Source organism: Podarcis cretensis, assembly GCF_951804945.1.
Source record: "Podarcis cretensis genome assembly, chromosome: 2".
NCBI lineage: Eukaryota > Metazoa > Chordata > Lepidosauria > Squamata > Lacertidae > Podarcis > Podarcis cretensis.
The window spans coordinates 107,666,023-107,690,180 of NC_137171.1; the positions used below are offsets into that span (position 1 = coordinate 107,666,023).

The 24,158-nt window shown below is 50.1% G+C and overlaps 2 protein-coding genes across 9 annotated transcripts in view; both read right to left on the minus strand.

Moving 5' to 3' along the window:
* BRPF1 (bromodomain and PHD finger containing 1) overlaps positions 1-15,365 on the minus strand; it is a 36,216-nt gene extending 20,851 nt beyond the window's left edge. For all 3 annotated transcript variants that reach the window (XM_079958367.1, XM_079958368.1, XM_079958366.1), the window contains exons 1-3: positions 15,228-15,365; positions 11,470-11,568; positions 1,777-2,386 (exon numbers count right to left, since the gene is read on the minus strand). In XM_079958367.1, the coding sequence (XP_079814493.1) occupies positions 1,777-2,372 (596 nt within the window). In that variant the 5' untranslated portion in view covers positions 2,373-2,386; positions 11,470-11,568; positions 15,228-15,365. The remainder of the gene's footprint in view (positions 1-1,776; positions 2,387-11,469; positions 11,569-15,227) is intronic.
* Positions 15,366-19,333: 3,968 nt separating this feature from the next.
* Positions 19,334-24,158, minus strand: part of CPNE9 (copine family member 9) — a 60,272-nt gene continuing 55,447 nt past the window's right edge. For all 6 annotated transcript variants that reach the window (XM_079963376.1, XM_079963377.1, XM_079963380.1 and 3 more), the window contains 5 exons: positions 22,528-22,655; positions 21,399-21,501; positions 20,386-20,443; positions 20,005-20,078; positions 19,334-19,888 (listed from right to left, as the gene is read on the minus strand). In XM_079963376.1, coding sequence (XP_079819502.1) covers positions 19,736-19,888; positions 20,005-20,078; positions 20,386-20,443; positions 21,399-21,501; positions 22,528-22,655 — 516 coding nt within the window. In that variant the 3' untranslated portion in view covers positions 19,334-19,735. The remainder of the gene's footprint in view (positions 19,889-20,004; positions 20,079-20,385; positions 20,444-21,398; positions 21,502-22,527; positions 22,656-24,158) is intronic.

Below are 24,158 nucleotides of genomic sequence, written 5' to 3' on the forward strand. Positions count from 1 at the left end.
GACTGGCTGCTTCAGTGCTCCCTTCCTGGCAGAATCAGCTGAGTACCAGCATGAGCTCTGCTTGCCATCCCTCTTCCTCTATGCTGAGAATTCTGGTCACAGCCATCCAAGCCCTTTTTTTTCTTTGACCTGGGGAGTGCGGAGAGAAACCTATCACGTCACTCTGTGAAAATCCTTTCATGCAAGCCGCCACACTACTTACAGGTGAGTGAACCAGACTGGGCGAAACACCGCTGCAATCAGACAAAGTCTTCCAACTTCGGCATAATGTACCTCTCAAAAGCCAGGGGTAGGAAGGTGGTGTTGGGGAGTTAAGGCGTCTCTCCAGGCAAGAGCACTTTTTTTCTACCCTTCCCCCTGATGCCAGGGAATTCTGTGGCCACCGGGTAGGAATACTGCTGTTCCAGATTCTTCTCCAGAGGTGCAACCCCTTGCTCCTGTTAGGAAGGGAGGAACTCTTCCTTTGCCCAAGGGACACCGGCTTCCCTCCGAGAGGGAAGGGCAGAGGCCCCCTGAGAAATGCTCAGCAGCACCTCCTTAAAGTGCTCTCCTCCCCATTTGAGAACCTCAGCTAGGATGGAGAGGATTAATAATATTGTACACCACTTAAGAAGGGCGCTGTGTTAAACCACAGAGCCTAGGACTTGCCGATCAGAAGGTCGGCAGTTCGAATCCCCGTGATGGGGATGAGCGCCGCAACACCAGAGCCGCCCACGACTGGAAATAATGGTCAGGGGTCCCTTTACCCTTTATCTTTACTATACCACTTAAGGGGGCACCTAGCCCATCTAGGAGAAGGAAAACTCTGATCCTAAACCACCACTGCCTTGCAGGATACCATCAGGAGAAGAAAAGGCTAAGGAGTAAACCAGGGGTCAGCAAACGTTTTCAGCAGGGGGCCAGTCCACTGTCCCTCAGACCTTGTGGGGGGCCAGACTCTATTTTGAAGGGGGGAGGAATGAATGAATTCCTATGCCCCACAAATAACCCAGAGATGCATTTTAAATAAAAAGACACATTCTACTCATGTAAAAACATGCTGATTGCCAGACTGTCTGTGGGCCGGACTGAGAAGGCGATTGGGCTGGATCCAGCCCCCGGGCCTTGGTTTGCCTACCCATGGAGTTAACCCACACAAATCCTGAGTGGGGCCCCTAAGGCGGTTGGATGGCACCCTGTACACCTCCTTACTGCAACTCCTGCAGCCACGCTGGTGCCAAACATACTGCTCTGCTTTCCTCTGGACCAGATCAGGGAGGTCACTTCAATGCTGTTAATGTAGCAAAAACAACACGCGAGGTAGCAGCTATGAGTTACCACTCTCCGCAGTCACAGCAGGCGCTGTGATTCTCCAGCAGGGCTGGGTGATATATCGATACATTGCCCAAAACAAGTTTGAAGTCCATATCGTGATATCGGTTCCATAGTTTTTTAACCTGGTACAAAATACTGCAAATCATGATGTGTGTGCTATGAAAAAATCACAATGTGGGTGAAACGGTGAAGCCGGACAATGCCTGTACATCCTTATTTCAGACATTGTGATAGGTCAGTATATCACAACGTTTAGGGTTAGGGTTAGTGGTTTGACTTCACCCCAGGAGGCGAACTCCATTGTCTCTCGAGACAGATGGATGCCAACAACATACCACATAATGTAAGAAGAAGAAGAATCTCTGAAGTTGCTTACATAGGACACAATCAAAACCCAAACACGACCCCGCAAAGCCCTCCGAACCACAGCTCCACAGGGTGCCCCCAACCCACAGGTGGTACCTGTAATACGAGGAGGGGCGAGGAGGGGCGTCAGGCGTGTCCTGGTCCAACTCCCGGTACACGGCCTCTGGGAGCTTGGGCATGTTGCCCACCGAGGCACTGTGGTGGTGATGGTTGGAGTCCTTACGCTTCTCCTTATTCTTATGCTTGCCGGCTTTGGGGGCCACAGACGGCGTCTCCGTGTTCTCCTTGTTGCTGTTGTTCTCCGGGACCTCCTCGGGCGCCTCGTCGTCCTCGGACACCACGTCCAGGTTGTCGAAGATGCTGATGCGGTGCACGCGGCCGTGCAGGTCCACTTCCACCATGCGCTGGGCCTGCGCGTAGGTCATGACCTCTCGGCCCGGCGACTGCGAGGTCTCGGAGGGGCTGGGCGACTGCTTGTTGGCCGCCCGGCCGTGCCGGCCCTTCTTCTTGTGCTTGCGCAGAGGGGCGCTCTGCGGGGGCGGGGGGTTGTCATGGTCGTAGTGGTAGAGGTGGTACTCGATGCCGCTGTAGCTCTTGTAGATCTTGCGGCAGGTGTCCACGGGGCACTCGTACGGCGGCTTGGTGGCCCGCAGGTTGTGGCAGAACGTCTTCACGTCAAAGTCCACCCCCATGGCGCCTGCTAGCTCTGTAGGGAAGGGGGAACCAAGAGCAGAGAGGTCAGGGCTGGGGCACCACCCAGATACCTACCAACGGTTTGTTCCCCCTCCCCGACCCAAAACTCCTGTGCCGGGAGGAGCCAGGAGCTTCGCAAACAGGCTTCTAGCACGTCGTAACAGGACCTGCTCCACTCCCAGACTGATCTAGCACAAAATGCACATGGGGACCAGGCCAATTCCCAGAGGCAGACTGGCACGAACATGACAACCACACCAGAGACTGTTGTGCAAAATTTTGCAGAGAACTGTACTGCTTCTTTTCCCTAACCAGGTATTACACCTCGTCCTCTTTCTCCAGGGTTATTGCTAAATCACGCAAGGAAAAATGTGGGCAGCAGCCATCTGGGCACTAGGGACTTGGGATGTTATTCTACTCACCCTGCCTGATGCTGCCCATCTAAGGAATTTCTGCTGGTTGTGCAGGGAGCAGAACAGGTTCTGGTTTTCTGTCTGTCTAGCTCAGGGACAGGAAACCTGTGGCCCTCGAGGTGTTGCCGGACTACAACTCCCATCATCCCCTGACAGACAGCCATGCTGGCTGCAGCTGATGGGAGCTGCAGTCGAACATTTGGAGAGCCTTGAGGTTCTCATCCCTGGTCTAGCTGTTCTCCACTCCTCCTACAAATTACTCCTCAAAGCCCACTTTTTCAGCAAAGCTTTTCCTGAACCTCTTCACTTTCTTGCCAGCTGACTTCCCTATTTTCCAGCCTCACAGAGTCAACTAATATAGCATTGTCGGCAGGGGACTTCTAATAGTGCTTGGCATGGTAAACATGCAAATTGCAAAGGTAAGGCACGGAGCTCCAAAAATACCACCAATTGGCTGCAAAAAATAAGCCACAACCATGTAGCAAGTCTCTGTTGTGTCCACCTCTATTTCTAAGGCATGGGGCCAGTTTCCTTCCCTTCATATTTTGTTTTTTTGTGACCTTCACGCCTGTGATGTCCTGCAACATTCAAAGCCATTTTTACCCCATTATCCATTCCCGTCTTTTCTCTCCACTCCATCCAAGGCAGGCCGTAAGCCCTCTAGACAGGGATCCTTCTCACTTGTATTTTCTGTTCTCTGCTAGGCACACTGCTACCACTAAATTTTAAAGCAGCAGGAGTCCGGCAGTGGCGGGGAAGGGAAAGAGTTTGAGAGTATTAGCATTAACCAAACTACTCATGGTATCCTCCCACTACCCCCCAGCTGTGTAAGAGACAAGCTGGGCCACAGTTATCCAGGCTCTGGAATCATTCCATGTGGGCTACTGAAATGTGTTACATGCTGGACTGCCCTTGAAGACTACTCTGGAATTTCAGCTGGGATGAAATACAGTGGCTTAGAATGTTAACAGCAACTGGCAGAATGAAACATGTATAAGAAGTTCTGAAACAACTCGACCAGCCCCAATCTATTTCTAGTTCTCAGCTTTAAAGCTCTGAATAGCCAAGTATCTAAAGGGCTACCTTTTTCTCCCCATGAAAATATCCCCCTCCAAGGCCCACTCTGAAGTGGGGTAGATGGCAAAGCACCACAATGTAGAATGCTCTTCCTTTTCAGCACCAGCAGAAGGCTTTTGTTCACTCCGGCTTTTAATGTAAACTAGCTGCAGGGACGCGGGTGGTGTTGTGGGTTAAACCACAGAGCCTAGGGCTTGCCAATCAGAAGGTCGGCGGTTCGAATCCCTGCGACGGGGTGAGCTCCCGTTGCTCGGTCCCTGCTCCTGCCAACCTAGCAGTTCGAAAGCACGTCCAAGTGCAAGTAGATAAATAGGTACCGCTCTGGCGGGAAGGTCAATGGCGTTTCCGTGCGCTGCTCTGGTTCGCCAGAAGCGGCTCAGTCATGCTGGCCACATGACCCGGAAGCTGTATGCTGGCTCCCTCGGCCAATAAAGCGAGGTGAGCGCCGCAACCCCAGAGTCGGCCACGACTGGATCTAATGGTCAGGGGTCCCTTTACCTTTACCTTAGCTGCAGAGAATGACAACTAAGACAAGGAAAGCCTGGCTAGCAACATGGAATGGCCCTCGACTTAATACTTCCCACAGTTGTGCAACTGAGAGCAACATCAAAAAGGGAAGTGAAAGAATGCCTGTCATTTGCCACTTCTTGCTCAGGCTCTGTTTCACACATTGCCTCTGTCATGCCATGCTGTCCCCTAGCTGGAGAGGAAATGAAAAATAATGGGATTGGTGTCAGGCAACCCAGGTTGCATTGACTTCCTTTCTACAACAGGAATCAGACAGTACTAGGAATGAAAATCCCAAGCTTTGCCTGTGTGTGCAGCCTCCAACCACTCTTTGCACCTGTTGTTGTTGTTTACTACCAAAGGATCACAATTTACAATATAAAAACACAAAAATGTGCAAACAAAAACAATATCCCCCAACTGCTCTTTCCCTTTAGTAGTACACTCTGTGTTTGTTTGTGCATGTGCTGTTGTTGTAGCACCAGGAATAAACAGAAAAGGGCTGAAAGAGAACACTGAAGGACGCCAATCAGCCCACCACACCTTTTGGCCCTGATAACTCCCACTTTGCCTTTCTCACCTGCGGCATCCTCTGCTTGGAGCAAGGAAGAAGAATTAGCACAGAAAGGATAGGAAAGCAGATAGAGAGGCTTGACCCTGCTTTACACGCTGCAAACCTTACATTACCTCTCTCATCCCACGCTGTGCCAGCAGCTATAAGGAGAACGATAACTATGGAAGAAGAACGAGGGAGGGCAGGTGGCCGTGAAGCTGCTCCCATCACACACCACCTTCCCTATCTCCAAGGCACCCTCTGCCACAGAGAGATCATGGGAGAATGAGTGGGTAGCAGAGAAGGCAGAGAAAGACGCCAACCCAGTATGCCACCACCTTTGTCCAAGTAACCCTGTGGTGTACCAGGAGGGCAACGGGTGGCGGCCATCAGGCTACCCACCTTTCGCTCCCCGGACCTTCTTTACCTTTGTGGCATCTTCCAGCATAGGTGGGCAGGGCAAAAGAGCAGACTCGTGCCCTTGGTTCATGCAAACCCCACGCCACCTCCCCCGACAGCAGGGCAGCAGCTGTTATGGGAGGGGGCAACTTGGGCAAAGCAGCTGTCAAGCCACCTCCAAGGCGTTTCTCTCTATCTTCATGGTGCTGGTGAGAGAGCGGGGGGGGGGGGCACAGAGAAGTCTGCATGCCACATCCCCTGCTGCCCTGCTGTTGGGCACATTGTCCCAGTGGGCACTAAAGAAAGGGAGAGCTGCTGCCCTCCCTAGATGTTGCTGGACAACAACGCTGCTCCTATTATTATTATTATTATTATTCTGATGTGCTGGATTTGTAGACCGCCCTTCGCCCGTAGATCTCAGGGCGGCTCACAGCAAACCCATCACCCCTGGGGGGGTGGGCACGGATACCTGCTGCAATGGTAGGGAGAGGGGCTGTCAAGCGCGCGCGCTCTCTCTCTCTCATTCCCACGCGCGCGCACTTCCTGCATGCATCGGAGGTGTGGGGGTGGGGAAAGTGTGGGTCGGATGTGGGGCAGGAGAAGAAGGCGGCTTGTGGGTTGGCGGGGCAGGAGCGCGGTGGGGGGGGGGATATCGGAGGAAATGCCAGCCTGCCCGGCAATGCTTTGCCCGCCGTCTTCTCCCCCCTTTGCAAGGCACACACGAGACCCACGCAGAAGCAGCGGCAGCCCCCGTTTCCTCGCTGTTTCCGCGGGAGAAGCCAGCCCGCCCGCCCGCCCGCCTGCCGGGCGGCTTCCCCTCGCCGCTCCCCGCTCCCCTCGCCGCTCCCCTCCTCCTCCCCGCCCGCAGGCTCTCTCACCGCGCTCGGCCTCAGGCCCCCCGCCCGCGGCTGGGCGGCTGCTGGGCGGCTCTCGTGGCGGCAGGGCCCATGGGCCCAGCCCGGCCCGGCCCGGACAATGGAGAAGGAGGAGGAGGCTCCGGCGGCGGCGGCAGCAGCAGCTCCTGCGCGGGGAGGCCCCGCTGGGTAAAGCCGCTCCTTGGCAACCGCACTTTCGCCACCCAGCTCGCCCGCCGTGTTTGTGTATGTGGGGGGCACCTGCCGATTCCCCCCCCCCCCGCCTCGCCACACACGCACCCCGGTGGTTTCCCCCCCCCCCACCGTCGTCTTCCAATTTGCAAGGTCAGACTTCCCGGCCGGCGGCCGTAGGCGAATCTGCTGCCGCCAATGTCAAGGCTGTGCTGTAGTCGAGAGTGAAGGGGGGGGGGAGCGTTGAGGGGTCTCCCGCTCAGGACTCCTGGGTCCCTCTCCGGTCCAGCTCCGGGAGGAGGAGGAGGAGGGGGGGGAGCCCCGTTTCCGTGCCACGGGGGTTTGGACTGGGACTTTCTTACACCCCCACCCCACCCCACCCCAACTCCCAGGGCATCCAGGCAGGAGTAGGGGGCTGGGGAGTGGAGCCCCCTCTCTGTCTTGACAGCTTTCCCCAGGGAAAGAGAGGAGAGGTTGCTGCTGAGGCTCCAAAGGGAAATTATAAAACGAGAGGCACAAAGCTTCCGGCCTGGAAGACCTTCTAGGTGTTGGCCATTCATTCAGGGATGTGTAACAATAGCAAATGTCGCTTTCGACGACAATAATAATATTGCTGGTGCTCACCATCATTGCTTTTGAGCAGGGATAGGGAAAAGGGTTGCTGAGCTACAACTACCATCACTGGCTATGCCGGCTGGAGCTGAAATCCAGCAACATCTAGGGGACCGCAGTTGCCCCAGCCTGCTGTCATGGGAAGACTGTAAGTTCCCGAGCGCTGCTTTGCAAGAAAGGTGACGGTTACGCAGGTATTCATGCAGGGGCTGGCAGAGGCAACATATGAACCTAGGCTCAGTTCTCATAGAGTGTGCAGAAGTAGGCCCTATCGCTAGCTTAAAATGCAGCCAGGTCGTTCTTTTTCTTAGTCCGGATCATAAGAACATAAGAAAGGCTTCCTGGATCAGGCCTGCGGTCCATATATGTGGTCTAGCATCCTGTTCTCACCATGGCCACCCAGACATGGGTGTAGCCAAGGAGGTGCAGAGAGGGACCCCTGACCATTAGGTCCAGTCGTGGCCGACTCTGGGGTTGTGGCGCTCATCTCACTCTACAGGCTGAGGGAGCTGGCGTATAGCTTCCGGTCATGTGGCCAGCATGACTAAGCCGCTTCTGGCGAACCAGAGCAGCGCACGGAAACTCTGTTTACCTTCCTGCCAGAGTGGTACCTATTTATGTACTTGCACTGGCGTGCTTTTGAACTGCTAGGTTGGCAGGAGCTGGGACCAAACAAGGGGAGCTCACCCCGTCGCAAGTCGAACCTTCTGATCGGCAAGTCCTAGGCTCTGTGGTTTAACCCACAGCGCCACCCGTGTCCCTGGTGCAGAGAGGAGCAGCCCCCAAATCAATAAAATACATAGCAAACTGAGGTTCTTCCCCCCACCATAAAAAAGGCCTGCCCCTTCAACAAAAGGCATGCACCCAAATGCCTGTGAAAACCTGCAAGCAGGACCTGAGCACAAAAACATACAGTATGTCCCTCCTGCAGTTTCCAACAACTGGTACCCAGAAACGCTTCCGTGGCCACTGAGAGCCTGCTCTCCATGAACTTATCTATTCCTCTTTTAAAGCCATCCAAATGGGTGGCCATCACTGCATTCTGTGGGTCCATACTTTCACTGTGCATTGTGTGATAGAAAAGTCCTGAAACCATTTTCTCTCTTCCAAAATGACCTCAAATATTTCTCTGCAAGGTTGAAGGAAATGGGAAATCTCCCCATTGTCTCTGTGCTCACAAATCCTGCCTTAAGAGCACATTTAAGGTGTGAATAGGGTGAACCTGTGAGCTGGATTCAGGAATTAAGTAGTTATAATAAAAATAAGGTAAAGGTACCCCTGCCCGTACGGGCCAGTCTTGACAGACTCTGGGGTTGTGCGCCCATCTCACTCAAGAGGCCAGGGGCCAGCGCTGTCCAGAGACACTTCCGGGTCACGTGGCCAGCGTGACAAAGCTGCATCTGGTGAGCCAGAGCCGCACACGGAAACGCCGTTTACCTTCCCGCTGGTAAGCGGTCCCTATTTATCTACTTGCACCCGGAGGTGCTTTCGAACTGCTAGGTTGGCAGGCGCTGGGACCGAGCAGCGGGAGCGCACCCCGCCGCAGGGATTCGAACCGCCGACCTTTCGATCGGCAAGTCCTAGGCGCTGAGGCTTTAACCCACAGCGCCACCTGCGTCCCTAATAATAACAATAGAATGGCCAAAACCCAGATAATTCAATCAGGTAAATGGCAGACAGGAGATAAACAACACATTCAGGATTCTGTTTTAGACCACCCCCTGTGATGTATGTATGATGTATGTATGTATGTATGATGGGCAATTTAAAAAGTCTATATAAGGGCAGTTCCTGAAGCTGAGGCTCCAATACTTTGGCCACCTCATGAGAAGAGAAGACTCCCTGGAAAAGACCCTGATGTTGGGAAAGATGGAGGGCACAAGGAGAAGGGGACAACAGAGGACGAGATGGTTGGACAGTGTTCTCGAAGCTACCAGCATGAGTTTGACCAAACTGCGGGAGGCAGTGCAAGACAGGGGTGCCTGGCGTGCTCTGGTCCATGGGGTCACGAAGAGTCGGACACAACTGAACGACAACAACAATATAAGGGTGAGCACACCTTTGTTCTGGGTCCTTCCTTCCCTCTGAGTGTGTGGGAGCACCCTGTTGCAACAGTTAACAAAGATCAGGCTTACTAGCTGCTTTGCTTCTCAATATTCTCTGGTTGGTCTCTCCTATTTTTCTCCTACGGATAGAGAACCTACAAAAGGACTCTATTCCCATAAGGGAAAAGGAGCAGTTTTTTCTCATAACAAAGGCAACCTTCTGGGTGGGAAAAGACATGCCAGTGGCAGGTTCAAAGGTGAAAAGTGAGTGGGGAAATGTAATTGACTGTTGCCTCTGTACAGTGGGCTACATTCCAGCCATGCAAAAGCTTCAAATTTATACACCCATCTCCATCCAGCAGAAGCTCAGTGCACTGTCTGGGTAGGGAGGAAAGCCAGTGAGGATTGTGATGTGGGGAGACCTTTGAGGTCTAGAGAGAGAGGCCTTGGGAGCCACATTCAGCCTCCAGGCCTGAGGTCCCTCACCCTTGGTGTGCAGGATTGTAGTTTTAAGTTCCACGTGCACATTGCTGCTGCTTTTATTGCTATTGTTAAATAAAATACGTGCAGTCAGGGGGAGTTAAGAGGAGGCAGGGAAGGTAAAACATCAGCTTTTTCAAAATAATTTTAGAAGAATCCCTCATTTATTTCAACATAACATTGTTTTCAACCTTTTGGTGATTAATGTTTTTTCATTCCAATATTGTAAGTAATTATACCAGCATTCCAAAAAGCGTCTTTGAGTTCTGCTTCCTCCCTTAAATTTATTATAATTTTTTTTATATAACCCCCCCCCCCCCCAAATTTCTTTTCAGTTCCTCTAACAAAGGAGATTGTCCCATCCCCCCAAGTCGTTAACAGTTTACAAGCAGCGGCTAGCATCTCATTTCTGGAACTTTAAATAGACAGCCCCTTCAACTAATCGAAAGGTTTGTAAAATCAGATTTCCACTGTTCCCAACTTGAAAGCCTGTTTGGAAGTGGAAGTGCTGAAAAGATAGCAGAGACTAGGCCTGCCTATGAATCAGGAGAAGGGGATTCCAAAGGCTGCTGTGCAGCAACACTAAAGGCCTCATTCTCACATTTTGCAGGCTGGGGCTTCTGACAAGGTGCTTGCCTGCAGAGTGTAGTCAACCATTGGGTATATAATAATAATAATATTAGTAATAATAATAATAATAATAACAATAATAATAATAATAATAATAATAATAATAATAATAATAATAATAATTTTTATTTATACCCCGCCCTCCCCAGCCAAGACCGGGCTCAGGGTGGCTAACACCAGGTATATAAATGATTAAAATACAACTTAAAAACAACATTAAAATGCAGCCTCATTTCAGTAGAAACTGAAATCAAAAACTTTTTGGGGATGAAAACGTCAAATCTTCACCAAGGCCAACTATCCAGACTGGTCTTACGTGGGCCAGAAAAAAGCCAGAGAAGTTCCCAAATAGGAGTTCCATCACAGAAAGAGAAAGGAAAAAGTAAAGAGGGGAAGGGGATCAAGTTGATTCCAAGCCAAAGGCCAGGCGGAACAACTCTGTCTTACAGGCCCTGTGGAAAGAAATCAGATCCTGCAGGGCCCTGGTCTCATGAGACAGAGCGTTCCACTAGGCCGGAGCCAGTGTTGAAAAGGCCCTGGCTCTGGTTGAGGCTAATCTGACTTCCTTAAGGCCCAGGACCACTAGGGTGTTGCTATTTATGGACCTTAAGGTCCTCCGTGGGGCATACCGGGAGAGGCAGTGAGCTGACCTTTCACTACTATTCAATCCCTGTGAACATGAAATGGCAATTAAGAGCTTTTAAGGGGCCAATTTAAAGGCATTAAACTATCCCAGGCCCATAAAAACAGGAACACGTATTCCTTAAAAAAGAAAAAACAGATTCTGATTTTAAAACCCAAGGAACCGCCGAAAGTAAAATGGCCGAGAGGTGGCGCTGTGACATCAGCTAACCCTGGGTGCATTTGCTGCTAGGGCCCCAAGCGGGAGAGGGCCTCCCCGAGATGGAAGAGGTAGCAGATGTACCTCTGTTGCCAGCTGCCAGCTTTTCATTATAATCTTGTCTTTCTCTAGAGAGAGACCGCAAGCCAAAGAAGCTGCACATGAGATTTAAAACAGCAACTTCAAAAGAAACAACCCTTTGACACAAGTGATGTAATGAGGGTGGAAGATTATTCCTCTGAGATGCAGGATGCAATAAACAAAATAAAAATAAAAATTGGTAGCCAGGAACCACAGGATCTTTCTCTGCCTCAAGCTGTTGAGTGAACAAAATCCAGGGGATAAAGAAAATGTGAATAATCATGGAATCTGGAAGGAGCTTAGCATCAAAGTCCACTGAGCTCAGGGCTTGCTCTCATCACCACTGAGGCTGATGAAACCAGCTAACCCTCAGGCGTTAGTCCCTAGTATCTTGAAATCAGAGGCAGCTTACCTCTGATACTCCATTTCTGGCGCTGTATATAGTGGTATTGGTGTCCATTCACTTGCCAGATTACGCGAGGATAGGTCCCTGCCCTGAGGAGCTTGCAGTCTAAAAACTGACACAGGAGAAACAATATTATTCTCATGGGTAGTGGTCATCGATAGACCTGTCCTTTATAGAATCATGGTGTTGGATGAGGCCTTGTCATTCAGCCTTGCTGCTTCAGTGTGGGACATGAACGTACCTACTCTTTTTTAAAGCCACTTCTGTTAGAGGGTATTCTAAATATTTTGGGCTCATTTAGTCCAAACTACCCGTATCGGGTAAGAACTGTAGTTTATGTAAAATATGCAGGGGTTTATGATATGCAAAATGAACCATGGAAAGAGAAGAAGGGAAGTCACTGATATTTTAAGGATGTTTAAAGGAGTATTCTAAATTATAAAACAAAAAAATTAATTAAAATTATAACTGTCTCCAGCCAAAACATGGCTAAACCAAGCAGAACACACCCTGCAAAGTCCCACCAAAATATTTAAAGGTCAGGCAGTCAACACGCCACAAAGAAACTAACCAATAAAAAAATCACTAGGAAGAAACCCAGTTTTGTTCCTTTATCTCTTTTGTACACTTTTATACAAATCCATATAATTCATATAAATTCTTGGGCTGTCTACTGTCCAATAAATAATTTCTGTTTGCTTAGGCTGCTTCCAGAATGCAGCTGCTAGACTGGTGACTGGGAGTGGCCGCCAAGACAATATAACTGGATCTTCATTGGCTCCCAGTACGTTTCCGAGCACAATTCAAAGTGTTGGTGCTAACCTTTAAAGCTCTCAACAGCCTCGGTCCAGTATACCTGAAGGAGCATCTCCAGCCCCATCATCCAGCACTGAGGTCCAGTGCCGAGGGCCTTCTTCTGGCGGTTCCCGCGCTGTGAGAAGTGAGGTTACAGGGAACCAGGCAGAGGGCCTTCTCGATAGTGGCACCTGCCCAGCAGATGTCAAGGCAATAAACAACTATTTTACTTTTAAAAGACAACTGAAGGCGGCCCTGCTTAGGTAAGTTTTTAATGTCTGATGCTGTATTGTTTTTAATATTTGGTTGGAAGCCACCCAGAGTAGCTGGGGAAACCCAGCAGGATGGGTGGGGTAAAATAAATAAATAAATAAATAAATAAATAAATAAATAAATAAATAACAACAATAAATTACTGATATTGACACGAGGCATCTTTGGCCTTGGGGGAAACTTTATATTTTGTTTACATTTCAGCAGCGCGTAACTGAACCACAGGACCTGCTCCCACAGGAGTCAGTGACTAAGAGAGGAACACAGGTGGCACTGTGGGTTAAACCACAGAGCCTAGGACTTGCCGGTCAGAAGGTCGGTGGTTTGAATTCCCGCGACGGGGTGAGCTCCCGCTGCTCTGTCCTTGCTTCTGCCAACCTAGCAGTTCGAAAGCACGTCAAAGTGCAAGTACCGCTCCGGTGGGAAGGTAAACTGAGTTTCCGTGCGCTGCTCTGGTTCACCAGAAGCGGCTTAGTCATGCTGGCCACATGACCCGGAAGCTGTACGCTGGCTCCCTCAGCCAATAAAGCAAGATGAGCGCCGCAACCCCAGAGTCGGCCATGACTGGACCTAATGGTCAGGGGTCCCCTTTACCTTTAAGAGAGGAATGGACAAATTTGGGGGCGGGGGGTGGGAAGCTATCAATGGCTACTAGCCGTGATGACTATGCTCTGCCTCATTGGTCTTGGGCTGCAATGCTTCTGAATGCCAGTTGCTGGAAACCACAGGACGGGAAAGGGCTCTTGTGCTTGGGTCCTGTGGGTTTCCTACAGGGACCTGGGTGACCACTGTGACAACAGGATGCTGTGCTAAGATGGGCCATTGGCCCGATCGAGCAGCCTCTTATTTTGTTTGCAGCAGAGTCTATTGTTGTTTCCTGACAGTGTGTTAATTGGGGATCTCATAATGGGTGGTGATTTCATGTTTTGTATACGTGTGTGTGGGGGGGGGAAGCGGGCTCCAGGTTCAGTGATTGGCATTCCGCTGTCTGAAATCTCGGAGACCTGGAGCCAAACCACGTAGGTAATTGCTGGACCAATGGTGACCTGACTCAGAATAAAGCAGCTTCCTATGTTCCTAAGAAAAAAAATAAGTAATAAAATCTTGTATCTTCCTATTTCCATGTCAGCAAAAGTAGGAAAAACAACCTGATCTTCATTTGAGCTGCCTAGTCTTGGAGCCTGCTGCTACATCAGGTGCCTCTTAGTGAGTCAATTACTCCCATTAATCACAGAACCTTAAGGAAAGAATCTATAATTATTACATGATGTTTTTTAATAAAGCCATGGTGGAGGCTGTGAGCTGAGGCAAGCTGTTTATTTACCATTTCGAGCATATTTTGACCCAAAGGCTGAGGACTTGAGATTGGTGGCTGAAAATACTCTTCGGAGGGGAGTATTTCGCTTGACAAAATACTCTCTCCCCCCCCCCCCAGAGTTCATCTTCACTGGTCAACTCATTCTTGACAAATGCTTATGCCTCCATTATGTACGAACATAAGAACAGCCCTCCTGCATCAGACCAAAAGGCCCATCTACTGCAGCTTCCTGTTTCTTCAGAGCTCGGCCAGATGGCTTCGGGGAGCTAGCAAGCAAGCAAGCAAGCAAGCAGGAAGCCCAAGGTTGTTTTGTCACTCTTGATGTTGCTGCAGGACTGGTTTTGCTTCTGGGATCTGTTCTTAGGAATGATCATGGTTAAGGAACAACGTCCACGGAACGGGGCCATCCTGAGAATCTGAAATGTGAGTTGTCCTGCTGTGTCACAGGAAGCATAAAACCATATTTGCCTGGTGTGGCATAGTCCAAGTTCACATATAAACCCATAGCTAAGATCAAGTAAGCCAACAACAAGCTTCTGGGATAACTCAGTTGGTAGAGCTTAAGACTCTGGATTCCAGGGTTGTGAGTTCAAGCCCGCACTGGGGAATTTTTTTTTGCATTGCAGGGTGTTGGATTAGATGATCTTAGTGGTCCCTCCAATTCTACATTTCTTTGTTCTTATTTTCCTTAACAAACTATAATTAATAAACCATAGTTGAGATATTGGCCTGGATTCGGATGTAAGACTAACTCACCAGGGTTTAATGTTACGTGCAAACCAGGTCGTAGTTGCTAAGAGGTGAGACCCAGTCAACCTAGATTAGACAACAAGCCGACCTACCGTATTTTTTGCTCTATAAGACTCACTTTTTCCCTCCTAAAAAGTAAGGGGAAATGTGTGTGCGTCTGATGGAGTGAATGCAGGCTGCACAGCTATCCCAGAAGCCAGAACAGCAAGAGGGATTGCTGCTTTCACTGCGTAGCAATCCCTCTTGCTGTTCTGGCTTCTGAGATTCAGATTATTTTATTTCTTGTTTTCCTCCTCCAAAAATTAGGTGCATCTTGTGGTCTGTTGCGTCTTATAGAGTGAAAAATACAGTATGTGTGTATAGCTGTGTACCCCTGTTTATTTACGTATGCGAAGATTTAGGAGACGTTGCCGATCATTTATTACAAATATACTAATAGTACAATCCTATGAAGGCCTACTCAGAAGTTAGTCCTATTTAGTTAAAGGCTACTTGCCCCAAGGTGAATGTGTAGGGTTGCCGCCTAAAGGCTGTCCTGAATTTCCACCATGGCTAGGGTCAAAAAAGAGCAGAGAAACAAACTTATTTTGTTGGGAAATACAGAAATTTAGGCGAACTCAGGACTGACCTGGGAGAAATCTATGAACACTCTTTCACCTTGGGTATCTCTTTAAGGAACACTTTTCTAGGCGGCTGTAGCTGGGCAGCTCTAGAAATTCCTTGTTAGTTCCTAAAAGCAGCCTTGCTGGCCATTCTTAACATTTGGGTTTGAGCGTTTAGCCACTTCCTATATTTGCCCAGAGGTCTTCATTTTCTGCTTACACCAGTTGCCATGGAACCAAGGTACCCTCGTCACAATGACGCTAAGGCGGAATGTCCTGTTTCTAACTGAAAGTGGCCATTTTGGTGGTGGTGACTAATGCCAGGCAAATGTAGGATCAGACTGTCTTTCTCTATGTGAATCATCCTCCTTCCCCACAAACTGAGGTTTCTCTAGAACAAGAAGAGACAGCTCTTTATCACTCTAGCCTGCTAGCTAGAACATAAGGTGCTGCCTTTTACAGTCAGGCCAATGGGTCAACCTAGGGTAGGACCCCCCCCCCAAGCCCATGGGCCAAATTTGGCCCAGCATGGGTCCCAGTTTGGCCATTTACTCCAAACCACGCCCACCAGGCTTGCTTTCAGGTGTTTGGGATGCACTGCACAAAGGAAGCTGTCGTCTGTGCATGCACAACGGCCGTCTCAAATAAACATTCACACTGTGAGGAAACCCAAAGTGAGTGGGGCTTAAATTTTCCAGCTGGATTGAAGCTGGTCTAAGGGAAAACACACACAAATCCGACAACAGTATTTGTCAAGAAAGTACAGGACCGATGTGGACTGTGGCAAACACCGTGTGAATGTGGCTTTAAAAACTAGCCGTGGCAGCACACTGGGTGTGGGGTCTGTTATGTACTGAAGTCCTCACCCTGGGCCAGCAGGGGGTTACTGTAGATAGTTTTCACTCAGGTCTACATATGCAAATAAGGGATTGAAAATGACGTTCAGTGATTGGATAGTTACAGAAAGTGGTTACTGTTGCGTTGTAGTGGAGCTCTATATAAGCAGGCTGGCTGAACCCTTCAGTTCAGTTCTGTTCTGGCCTGTGAATAAACAAGAGCTGTTTGAAGAATCGCTGTGTCGTCTGATATGTTCACCCACACCTTAACAGGGTCAGTGGTAGTGTGAACACAGCCTTGTTTGGCAGTGCCTGTCATTGGCTCTGCGGTACCCCCTGCTGTTGGCCTCCTTGCTTTCCACCCTATCAGATCACCTGCCATCATTGCTTCCTACGCAGTTAAGAGTTTTCACACCGCCAAGGCTGTTTGCTAATCATACTGCCTGCCTGCCACGAGAAACTGCCCAGGAACTGAGCCCCTCCCGGAGTTACCTGCACCTTCTTGGCCAAAGACAAAAGGTGGACCCCCAGCCAGGGATGCGAGAGGAGTGGGGGGTGATGGCGATGATGGGAAGCCTTTGAAGGGTGGCCCTCCCGCCGCATCAGATGAGCGGAGGCATCCTGCCAGCTTCTGCTGTTCCATGTTTTATTCAGGCAGGCTCAGCCCTGGGCTGCGCTTTTGCTTCCTGAGAGCAGAGATAAAGTAGGCCAAACGCCCTGCCGCGGGAATACTCCCTTCCCATCTGCTTGCTGGCTTCAAACAATTGAACCTCACCAGGCTGGGCCGTTGCCGCTGCTGTGCACTGAAATATCCCTCCTGGATAGTCTGCAGAGGGAGTCTTAGGGAGCTGGAGAATTGCTGCATCGGTGGAAAGAAGCTCCTAGCTTATAGGCTTACAATATCAGGGTTTCCCCATATGTCAGGCAAATGAAAGATTTGTCCTAAAACTTAGGTCAGAGCCACACCAAACATTTCAAGCACATGGGATCCCCACCCCCACCAAGGAATCCTAGGAACTGAGGTTTGTTAAGGGTGCCAGTGTGGCGTAGTGGTTAAGAGCGGTAGTCTCGTAATCTGGGGAACCGGGTTCGCGTCTCCGCTCCTCCACATGCAGCTGCTGGGTGACCTTGGGCTAGTCACACTTCTCTGAAGTCTCTCAGCTCCACTCACCTCACAGAGTGTTTGTTGTGGGGGAAGAAGGGAAAGGAGAATGTTGAGACTCCTTAAAAGGGAGTGAAAGGTGGGATATCAAATCCAAACTCCTCTTCTGCTGGAAATTGTAGCACTGCCGAGGGGCAAACTATAGTTCCCAATGTTGTTTGTGTGTGAAAGCCATATGCATTTCATGTGCTTTCATGGTATGGTGTGTATAATCTTTAGTCTGCAAAAGAAGAACCCAGCAGTGTTCAGTTGCTGTTCTCGAGGTGCCATTGGGCAAATGGGATATTTGGCCTGGGCTCTGGCCATGGAAGAAGCTTCTGTTTCAAAGGGCTTGGAAATGCAGGTGTCTGTATGGCTAGAAAACTGAATGCCTTTTAAAATGTCACAATGGCCTGGTATATGTTTCTACCCTAAGCTCTGATTTTTTCTGAATTAAGCTATAATATGAAGAAAATAAGTATTGCCTTCCTTGTTTCTGTTGCCAGTGCTGTGATTTCTTGTCCAAAATCCCCACATCCCGGTGGCTTCATCAGATTAGCAATTCATTTTGTACTTGGGGCTGCGGTGGAGTTGCTATCAATAAACTGACTCTTTAAAAAAGCCCCGCAACTTTACTAGTTCCCAAAGTGAGATAAGCAAGAGGCCTACCTCTTGAGCTGGTCTTTAACTGGGAAGCATAGCCTGAGATGGCAGAAAGCCACAACCCCACAGCTGGTTCACCCCTCTGGGACAACTACCCTGTAATATCATAGAATTATAGAACTGTGTAAAGTTGGAAGGGATCCTGAGGGTCATCTAGCCCAACCCCCAGCAGTGCAGGAATCACAGCTAACGAATCCCTGACAGATGGCCACCCAACCTCTGTTTTAAAACCCTCCAACGAAGGAGAATCCGCCACCTTCCAAGGTACCGTATTTTTCGCTCTATAGGACGCACTTTTCCCCCTCCAAAAATTAAGGGGAAATGTGTGTGTGTCCTATGGAGCAAATGCAGGCTCCTTGGCTTCAGCGATAGCAACGCGAAGCTTCCGAAGCGCAGACGGAGCGCTCCCTCCGTGCTCCGGAGGCTTCGCGTTGCTATCGCTGAAGCCTGGAGAGCGAGAGGGGTCGGTGCGCACCGACCCCTCTCGCTCTCCAGGCTTCAGGGGTAGCCACCTGAAGCCTTTGGAGCGCAGCGGGAACTCGCGCTGCGCTCTGAAGGCTTCGGGTTCCTTTTGCTGAAGCCGGGAGAGCAAGACTCTGCCGGCTTCAGCAGAGAGGGAGAGCTGCGCAGCGCCCCTTCAGCGAAGTGGGAGGAGAAATGGAAGGGGCTCCGTTTCTCCTGCTGCTCCGCTGAAGGGGTGCTGAGCAGAGAGGGGGAGAATTTTTTCCCCCTGTTCTCCCCCTCCTATGGTCCAGTGCGTCCTATAGAGCGAAAAATACGGTAGTCCATTCCACTTTCAAACAGCTCTTGCTGCCAGAAAGTTCTTCCTGATGTTCAGTCGGAATCTCCTTCCTTGTCATCTGAACCCATTGGTTTGGGTCCTACCTTCCAGAGCAGCAGAAAACAAGCACGCTCCATCTCCCATTTGCCAGCCCTTCAGATATTTGAAGATGGCTATCATATCATTTGGGTGGGACGCGAGTGGCGCTGTGGGTAAAAGCCTCAGCGCCTAGGGCTTGCCGATCGAAAGGTCGGCGGTTCGAATCCCCGCGGCGGGGTGCGCTCCCGCTGCTCGGTCCCAGCGCCTGCCAACCTAGCAGTTCGAAAGCACCCCCGGGTGCAAGTAGATAAATAGGGACCGCTTACTAGCGGGAAGGTAAATGGCGTTTCCGTGCGCGGCTCTGGCTCGCCAGATGCAGCTTTGTCACGCTGGCCACGTGACCCGGAAGTGTCTCTGGACAGCGCTGGCCCTCGGCCTCTTGAGTGAGATGGGCGCACAACCCCAGAGTCTGTCAAGACTGGCCCGTACGGGCAGGGATACCTTTACCTTTACCTTTACCTTTACCTTATCATATCATCTCTCGGTCGTCTCTTATCCGGGCTAATCATACCCAACTGCCTCAACCGTTCCTCACAAGGCATGGTTTCCACAATCCCTCATCGACACAACAACAACAACAACAACAACAACAACACACGCACGCAAGAGAACCTGGGACCAAGGATGGTTTATTGTCGATAACCAGGCAGAAACAGAACTTGGTGGCGCCTTACTTAGCGAACCTGAAGAAAAACATCGTCCCTGGCTGCCCACAGCGAAATGCAGGCTTCCTTCCAAACTCCTTCCTGGTCCGTGCCCCTTGCCAAGGGCTGGTTTGTGAACTCTGGTGCCATCCCTTGGAAGATTCTGGGTGGGTTCATGCTTTTGTGCTGGCATCTCCGAGGGCACCTGTGCGAGGCAGGGAGGTCACACCCCGGCCCACCCCCCACAGAGAGAGCTGTCCCAGCCACCTGGCCCATTGGGGACAGCCAACGTTGCCCAATTGGTAGGAGTTGTCTCAGTCCCAGCCGGAGTGAACGCCCTCATTGGCTCAGGCTATGGCAGAGGGTGGAGCTACTGCGGACTAGCAGAAAGGGGCTTGATGTCGCGGGTCTTCATGTAGGAGAGGAGCTGCTCGGGGATTTCAGCCAGGACGTCCTTTGCCAGGCGTGCCATGCTCAACACGTGGTTCCCAGAATGGTCCACGTAATCCCGGAATGGCACAAACTGGGGGGAAAGAGAGAGAAGGGGGTAGGTGCTTGGCCAGATCCCGCACCCCCAAAACCCACCAACACTACCCTTTGGCATCGCTGATCCATCCATGCTCTCTGGAAAAGAGTTACCTGCACAATGTCTCTCTCAGCATAGCGCCCTCTGGAGGAGACTCGCACTTCATCTCCGTCCAGCTCTTCCATAGCTGAGGATCACACAAGAATGAATTACTGCTAAGATTCGTTGCCATCCTACTTGGGTCACTGCCCAAGTACAGGGTACCTATGAAAGCACCTCTTCCCTGCATGCAACCCAACTCCACAAGGCCTAGTCATTGGCCTTGCAGCATGGCCTTTGGTGGTGGCCCTCTTGCCGCTTTGTGCTTTGTGCGAAGTACTGAAGCATACCGATGTTGTCGTAGTGTCACCCTGTCGGACCGGGTTGGTCCAGGTCCACCCAACACAATTCCCATCGTTTTCCCATAACACATCTTGGATCAGGGCAACACTTACCCAGAAAATCAGCCGGCCCTACTCCCACGATGATGATAGACATTGGCAAAGACGAGGCCTGTGGGGAGAACCGCATTGTCTGACATGCATAGCTGTCAACTTTCCCCTTTTTTAAAGGGAAACCCTATTCGGAATAAGGTAATTTCCCTTCAAAAAAGGGAAACATTGACAGTTATACCCACAGCCTTGCAGATCGAGATCAAGGCCACAAGGAGCCCTGGGCTAATCTAAATCCACACATTTGCAGCTGTGTATGCACACACAGGTGGCGCTGTGGGTTAAACCACAGAGCCTAGGACTTGCCGATCAGAAGGTCAGCGGTTCAAATCCTCGCGACGGGGTGAGCTCCCGTCGTTCGGTCCCTGCTCCTGCCAACCTAGCAGTTCGAAAGCACGTCAAAGTGCAAGTAGATAAATAGATACCGCTCTGGTGGGAAGGTAAACAGCGTTTCCGTGCGTTGCTCTGGTTCGCCAGAAGTGGCTTAGTAATGCTGGCCACATGACCCGGAAGCTGTACGCCGGCTCCCTTGGCCAATAAAGCAAGATGAGCGCCGCAACCCCAGAGTCAGCCACGATTGGACCTAATGGTCAGGGGTTCCTTTACCTTTATGCACACATGCAAAAACATGTTATGTACAACAGCAATGCACAGTGGACATTGCTACGTATCTTGGCTGCAAAGCTGTTTACCCCTCAGCACAGCAGGGCCGTGCTGGGACCTCTCAGCCTCATTCTGCCGGTGGGTAATGTCCGCACCATCGTTTATGTAAAGAAGGCCTTTTTATGGGGTTTGGGGGGGTGGGCAGTGAGGAAGCCTGTGTTGACTGCCTTATTGCAAATTCAATCGAGAAGGCGGTGAGGGCATGTGGAGACCACCTGTTTTCTTCAAGAAGGCACTTAAGGTGACATTGGGAGCTGCTGGTGACCAGCTTTCATGCCTCCTCTTAAGTCTTGAGGATGTTCCTTTTCTTCCCCATCCCTCTCCCAGCATGGAAAGGGAGAGTTTGGACTCACGCTGACAATGGCTTCCTTGGTTTGCAGCATGTCAGAGATGACTCCGTCCGTGATGATGAGCAGGACGTAATATTGGGACCCGTCGGTCTCCTGGGCCGCCAACCTGGGGAAGAGGGAGAGTCTTTCAGGTTACAGACGCTTCAGGCTACAGACTCTGCTAACCCAGAAATAGTACCTCGGGTTAAGAACTTTGCTTCAGGATGAGAACAGAAATCGTGCTCCGGCTGCACAGCAGCAGCAGGAGGCCCCATTAGCTAAAGTGGTGCTTCAGGTTAAGAACAGTTTCAGGTTAAGAACGGACCTCCAGAACGAATTAAGTTATTAACCCGAGGTACCACTGTATTATTATTATTATTATTATTATTATTATTATTATTATTATTATTATTACAGTGATACCTCGGGTTACATATGCTTCAGGTTACATACGCTTCAGGTTACAGACTCCACTAACCCAGAAATAGTGCTTCAGGTTAAGAACTTTGCTTCAGGATGAGAACAGAAATTGTGCTGTGGCAGCGCGACAGCAGCAGGAGGCCCCATTAGCTAAAGTGGTGCTTCAGGTTAAGAACAGTTTCCGGTTAAATATGGACCTCCGGAACGAATTAAGTACTTAACCCGAGGTACCACTGTATACCCTGCCCATCTGGCTGGGTTTCTCCAACTACTCTGGTCAGCTTGCAGCATATCTAAAAACATAATTAAAAACATCAAACATTATAAACCTCCCGATACAGGGCTGCCTTTAGATGTCTTCTAAAAGTTGCGTAATTCCTTATCTCCCTATCTGAAGCAAGGGTGTTCCACAGGGAGGGTGCCACTAACGAGAAGGTTTGGGTTGGCGGTTCCTCCACCTTTCTCTACCGCTGTCCTCACTGGTTCAAATCGCGCTGCTCGGATCGGCCAGGCAATGGGGGATGTTCCCTAAGGTGCCACTGAAAACATGCAAGCCCTGGAGCCAGACTGGGCTCCTTTGAAGGCAGAGGTGACTTTGGTCTGGGTGTTGCAACAAATGCGTCTTGGAAAGACCAACTCAGAGATGTTCTGCCCCCAGCCCAACGCAAGGCTCCCGAGAGAAAGGAGGGCAGGACCTTGTTCGGCATGCGATTCTTTTCGGGTGCCCACTTACCGTGCCACCTGGTTGATGACTGGCGCAAAGTTGGTGGGTCCGTATAGCTGCACTGTGCGTAAGCTGTGGAAATAAGATTCCAGCACTCCCTCAATGCCCTCGCAGCTGGGGTTGTCCGGGTTGTGATTCTAAGGAAAGAACAGCGCCGTTTAGCAAACACGACAGATCTTATAGGAAGGGAGGTACATGGATATTTTTTGCCAAGATAACCCCAACAACAACAACAACAACAACCAGTAACAGGTGAACCCAAAGCCGAGATCTGCAAGATAGGATCTGGTGGATCTCTGGCTCAGCCACCCAGTTCCTACCACCGCCAGGCTATACCAGTGTGGCTCCCTAATCCTGGCTTAGGTAGAGCTAAGACCAGTGGACCTTAAGGGACAAGATGTTAAATTGTTTTTATATGCAACAACAGCGGCAAGAGTACTGTTGGCCCAGAAATGGAAGCAAGAAGAAATACCGACGAAAGAAGAATGGCAGACGAAATTAATGGACTACGCAGAATTGGATAAAATGACAGGAAGGATTCGAAACCTGCGGGACCAGAGATTTACAGAAGATTGGAAGAAATATACAAATTATTTGAAGAGCATCTGTAATCAACAAATTACGCTAGTAGGACTACAAGAAGTTTTGTAAGGAGAAATATACGAAACATTGCAAAGAAGAGAAAGAAGAGAGACATTAGTTATGATATTTAAATGTAATAGTGAAAGTAAGATATGTAAATTAAGTGAAGAGATTGGAAAATTTTCATATGTGATTGATGGAAGTTAAAAAAATTGTATAAGATATAAAAGTATGTTTAATAATTGTTGAAAATGATATGTTAAAAAATTAATATATATAAAGACCAGTGGACCTTACGCCAGCATAAGCCCTGAAAAGCAGGGAGTGGCAGGGATTGGACCAGGCAAGGGGGACTTATGCTGAACCCTAACCCTAACCCTTCCACTGGTTCCGTGCCTAGAAAGTGCCTTCTGGGCACGAGTCTGAGTGGATTTGAATTTGCCCTGCAGCTTTCCCCTGGGAGAACACTCTATTTACCGCTGAATCAGAACAAATGGCAAACCGCTGGTTTTCCCAAGGAGAGAGCGTCAGGGCAAAGGGAGGTGAGGATGAGCCCCTTTTCAGCTTGGAAACTAACCTAATGGAACTAATGCTTGCCAAAAGGATGGCATTCAAAACTCTTATTTCAAAGGCTTGCTTTCCCTCTATCGGGCTTAGGACAGCTCAGCCGGCAGCAATCCCAGCTCCAGAGTTTGGATCGGGTGTGCTTTATTGAAGGCAGTGCAAATTGGGCTCACTTCCCTATTTAGGATGTGTGATTCTCGCCCCCCGCCCCCGCCTCAGTCCTTAGCAGATAATTCCTTGCCAGGTGTGAAAGTAGGCTTTCTTTCACCCAGTTTGGCGCCCCTGCCACACACAGGCTGGGAGCCTCAAAGGTGCCCCTCTGGAACCTTCACTCAGGGCAAAATACCCGGCTAGCTCGCCTGTAGCAACGGCTGTCCTTGCGCATTTAGGAAGTATTTGGAGGCATGAGGAATGGAGACTTTGTGTGTGTGTAAAAAATTAAAGCTTCCTCCCCCCCCCCCCCCCCCCACAATCCGGTTTTTGTCGGTCACACG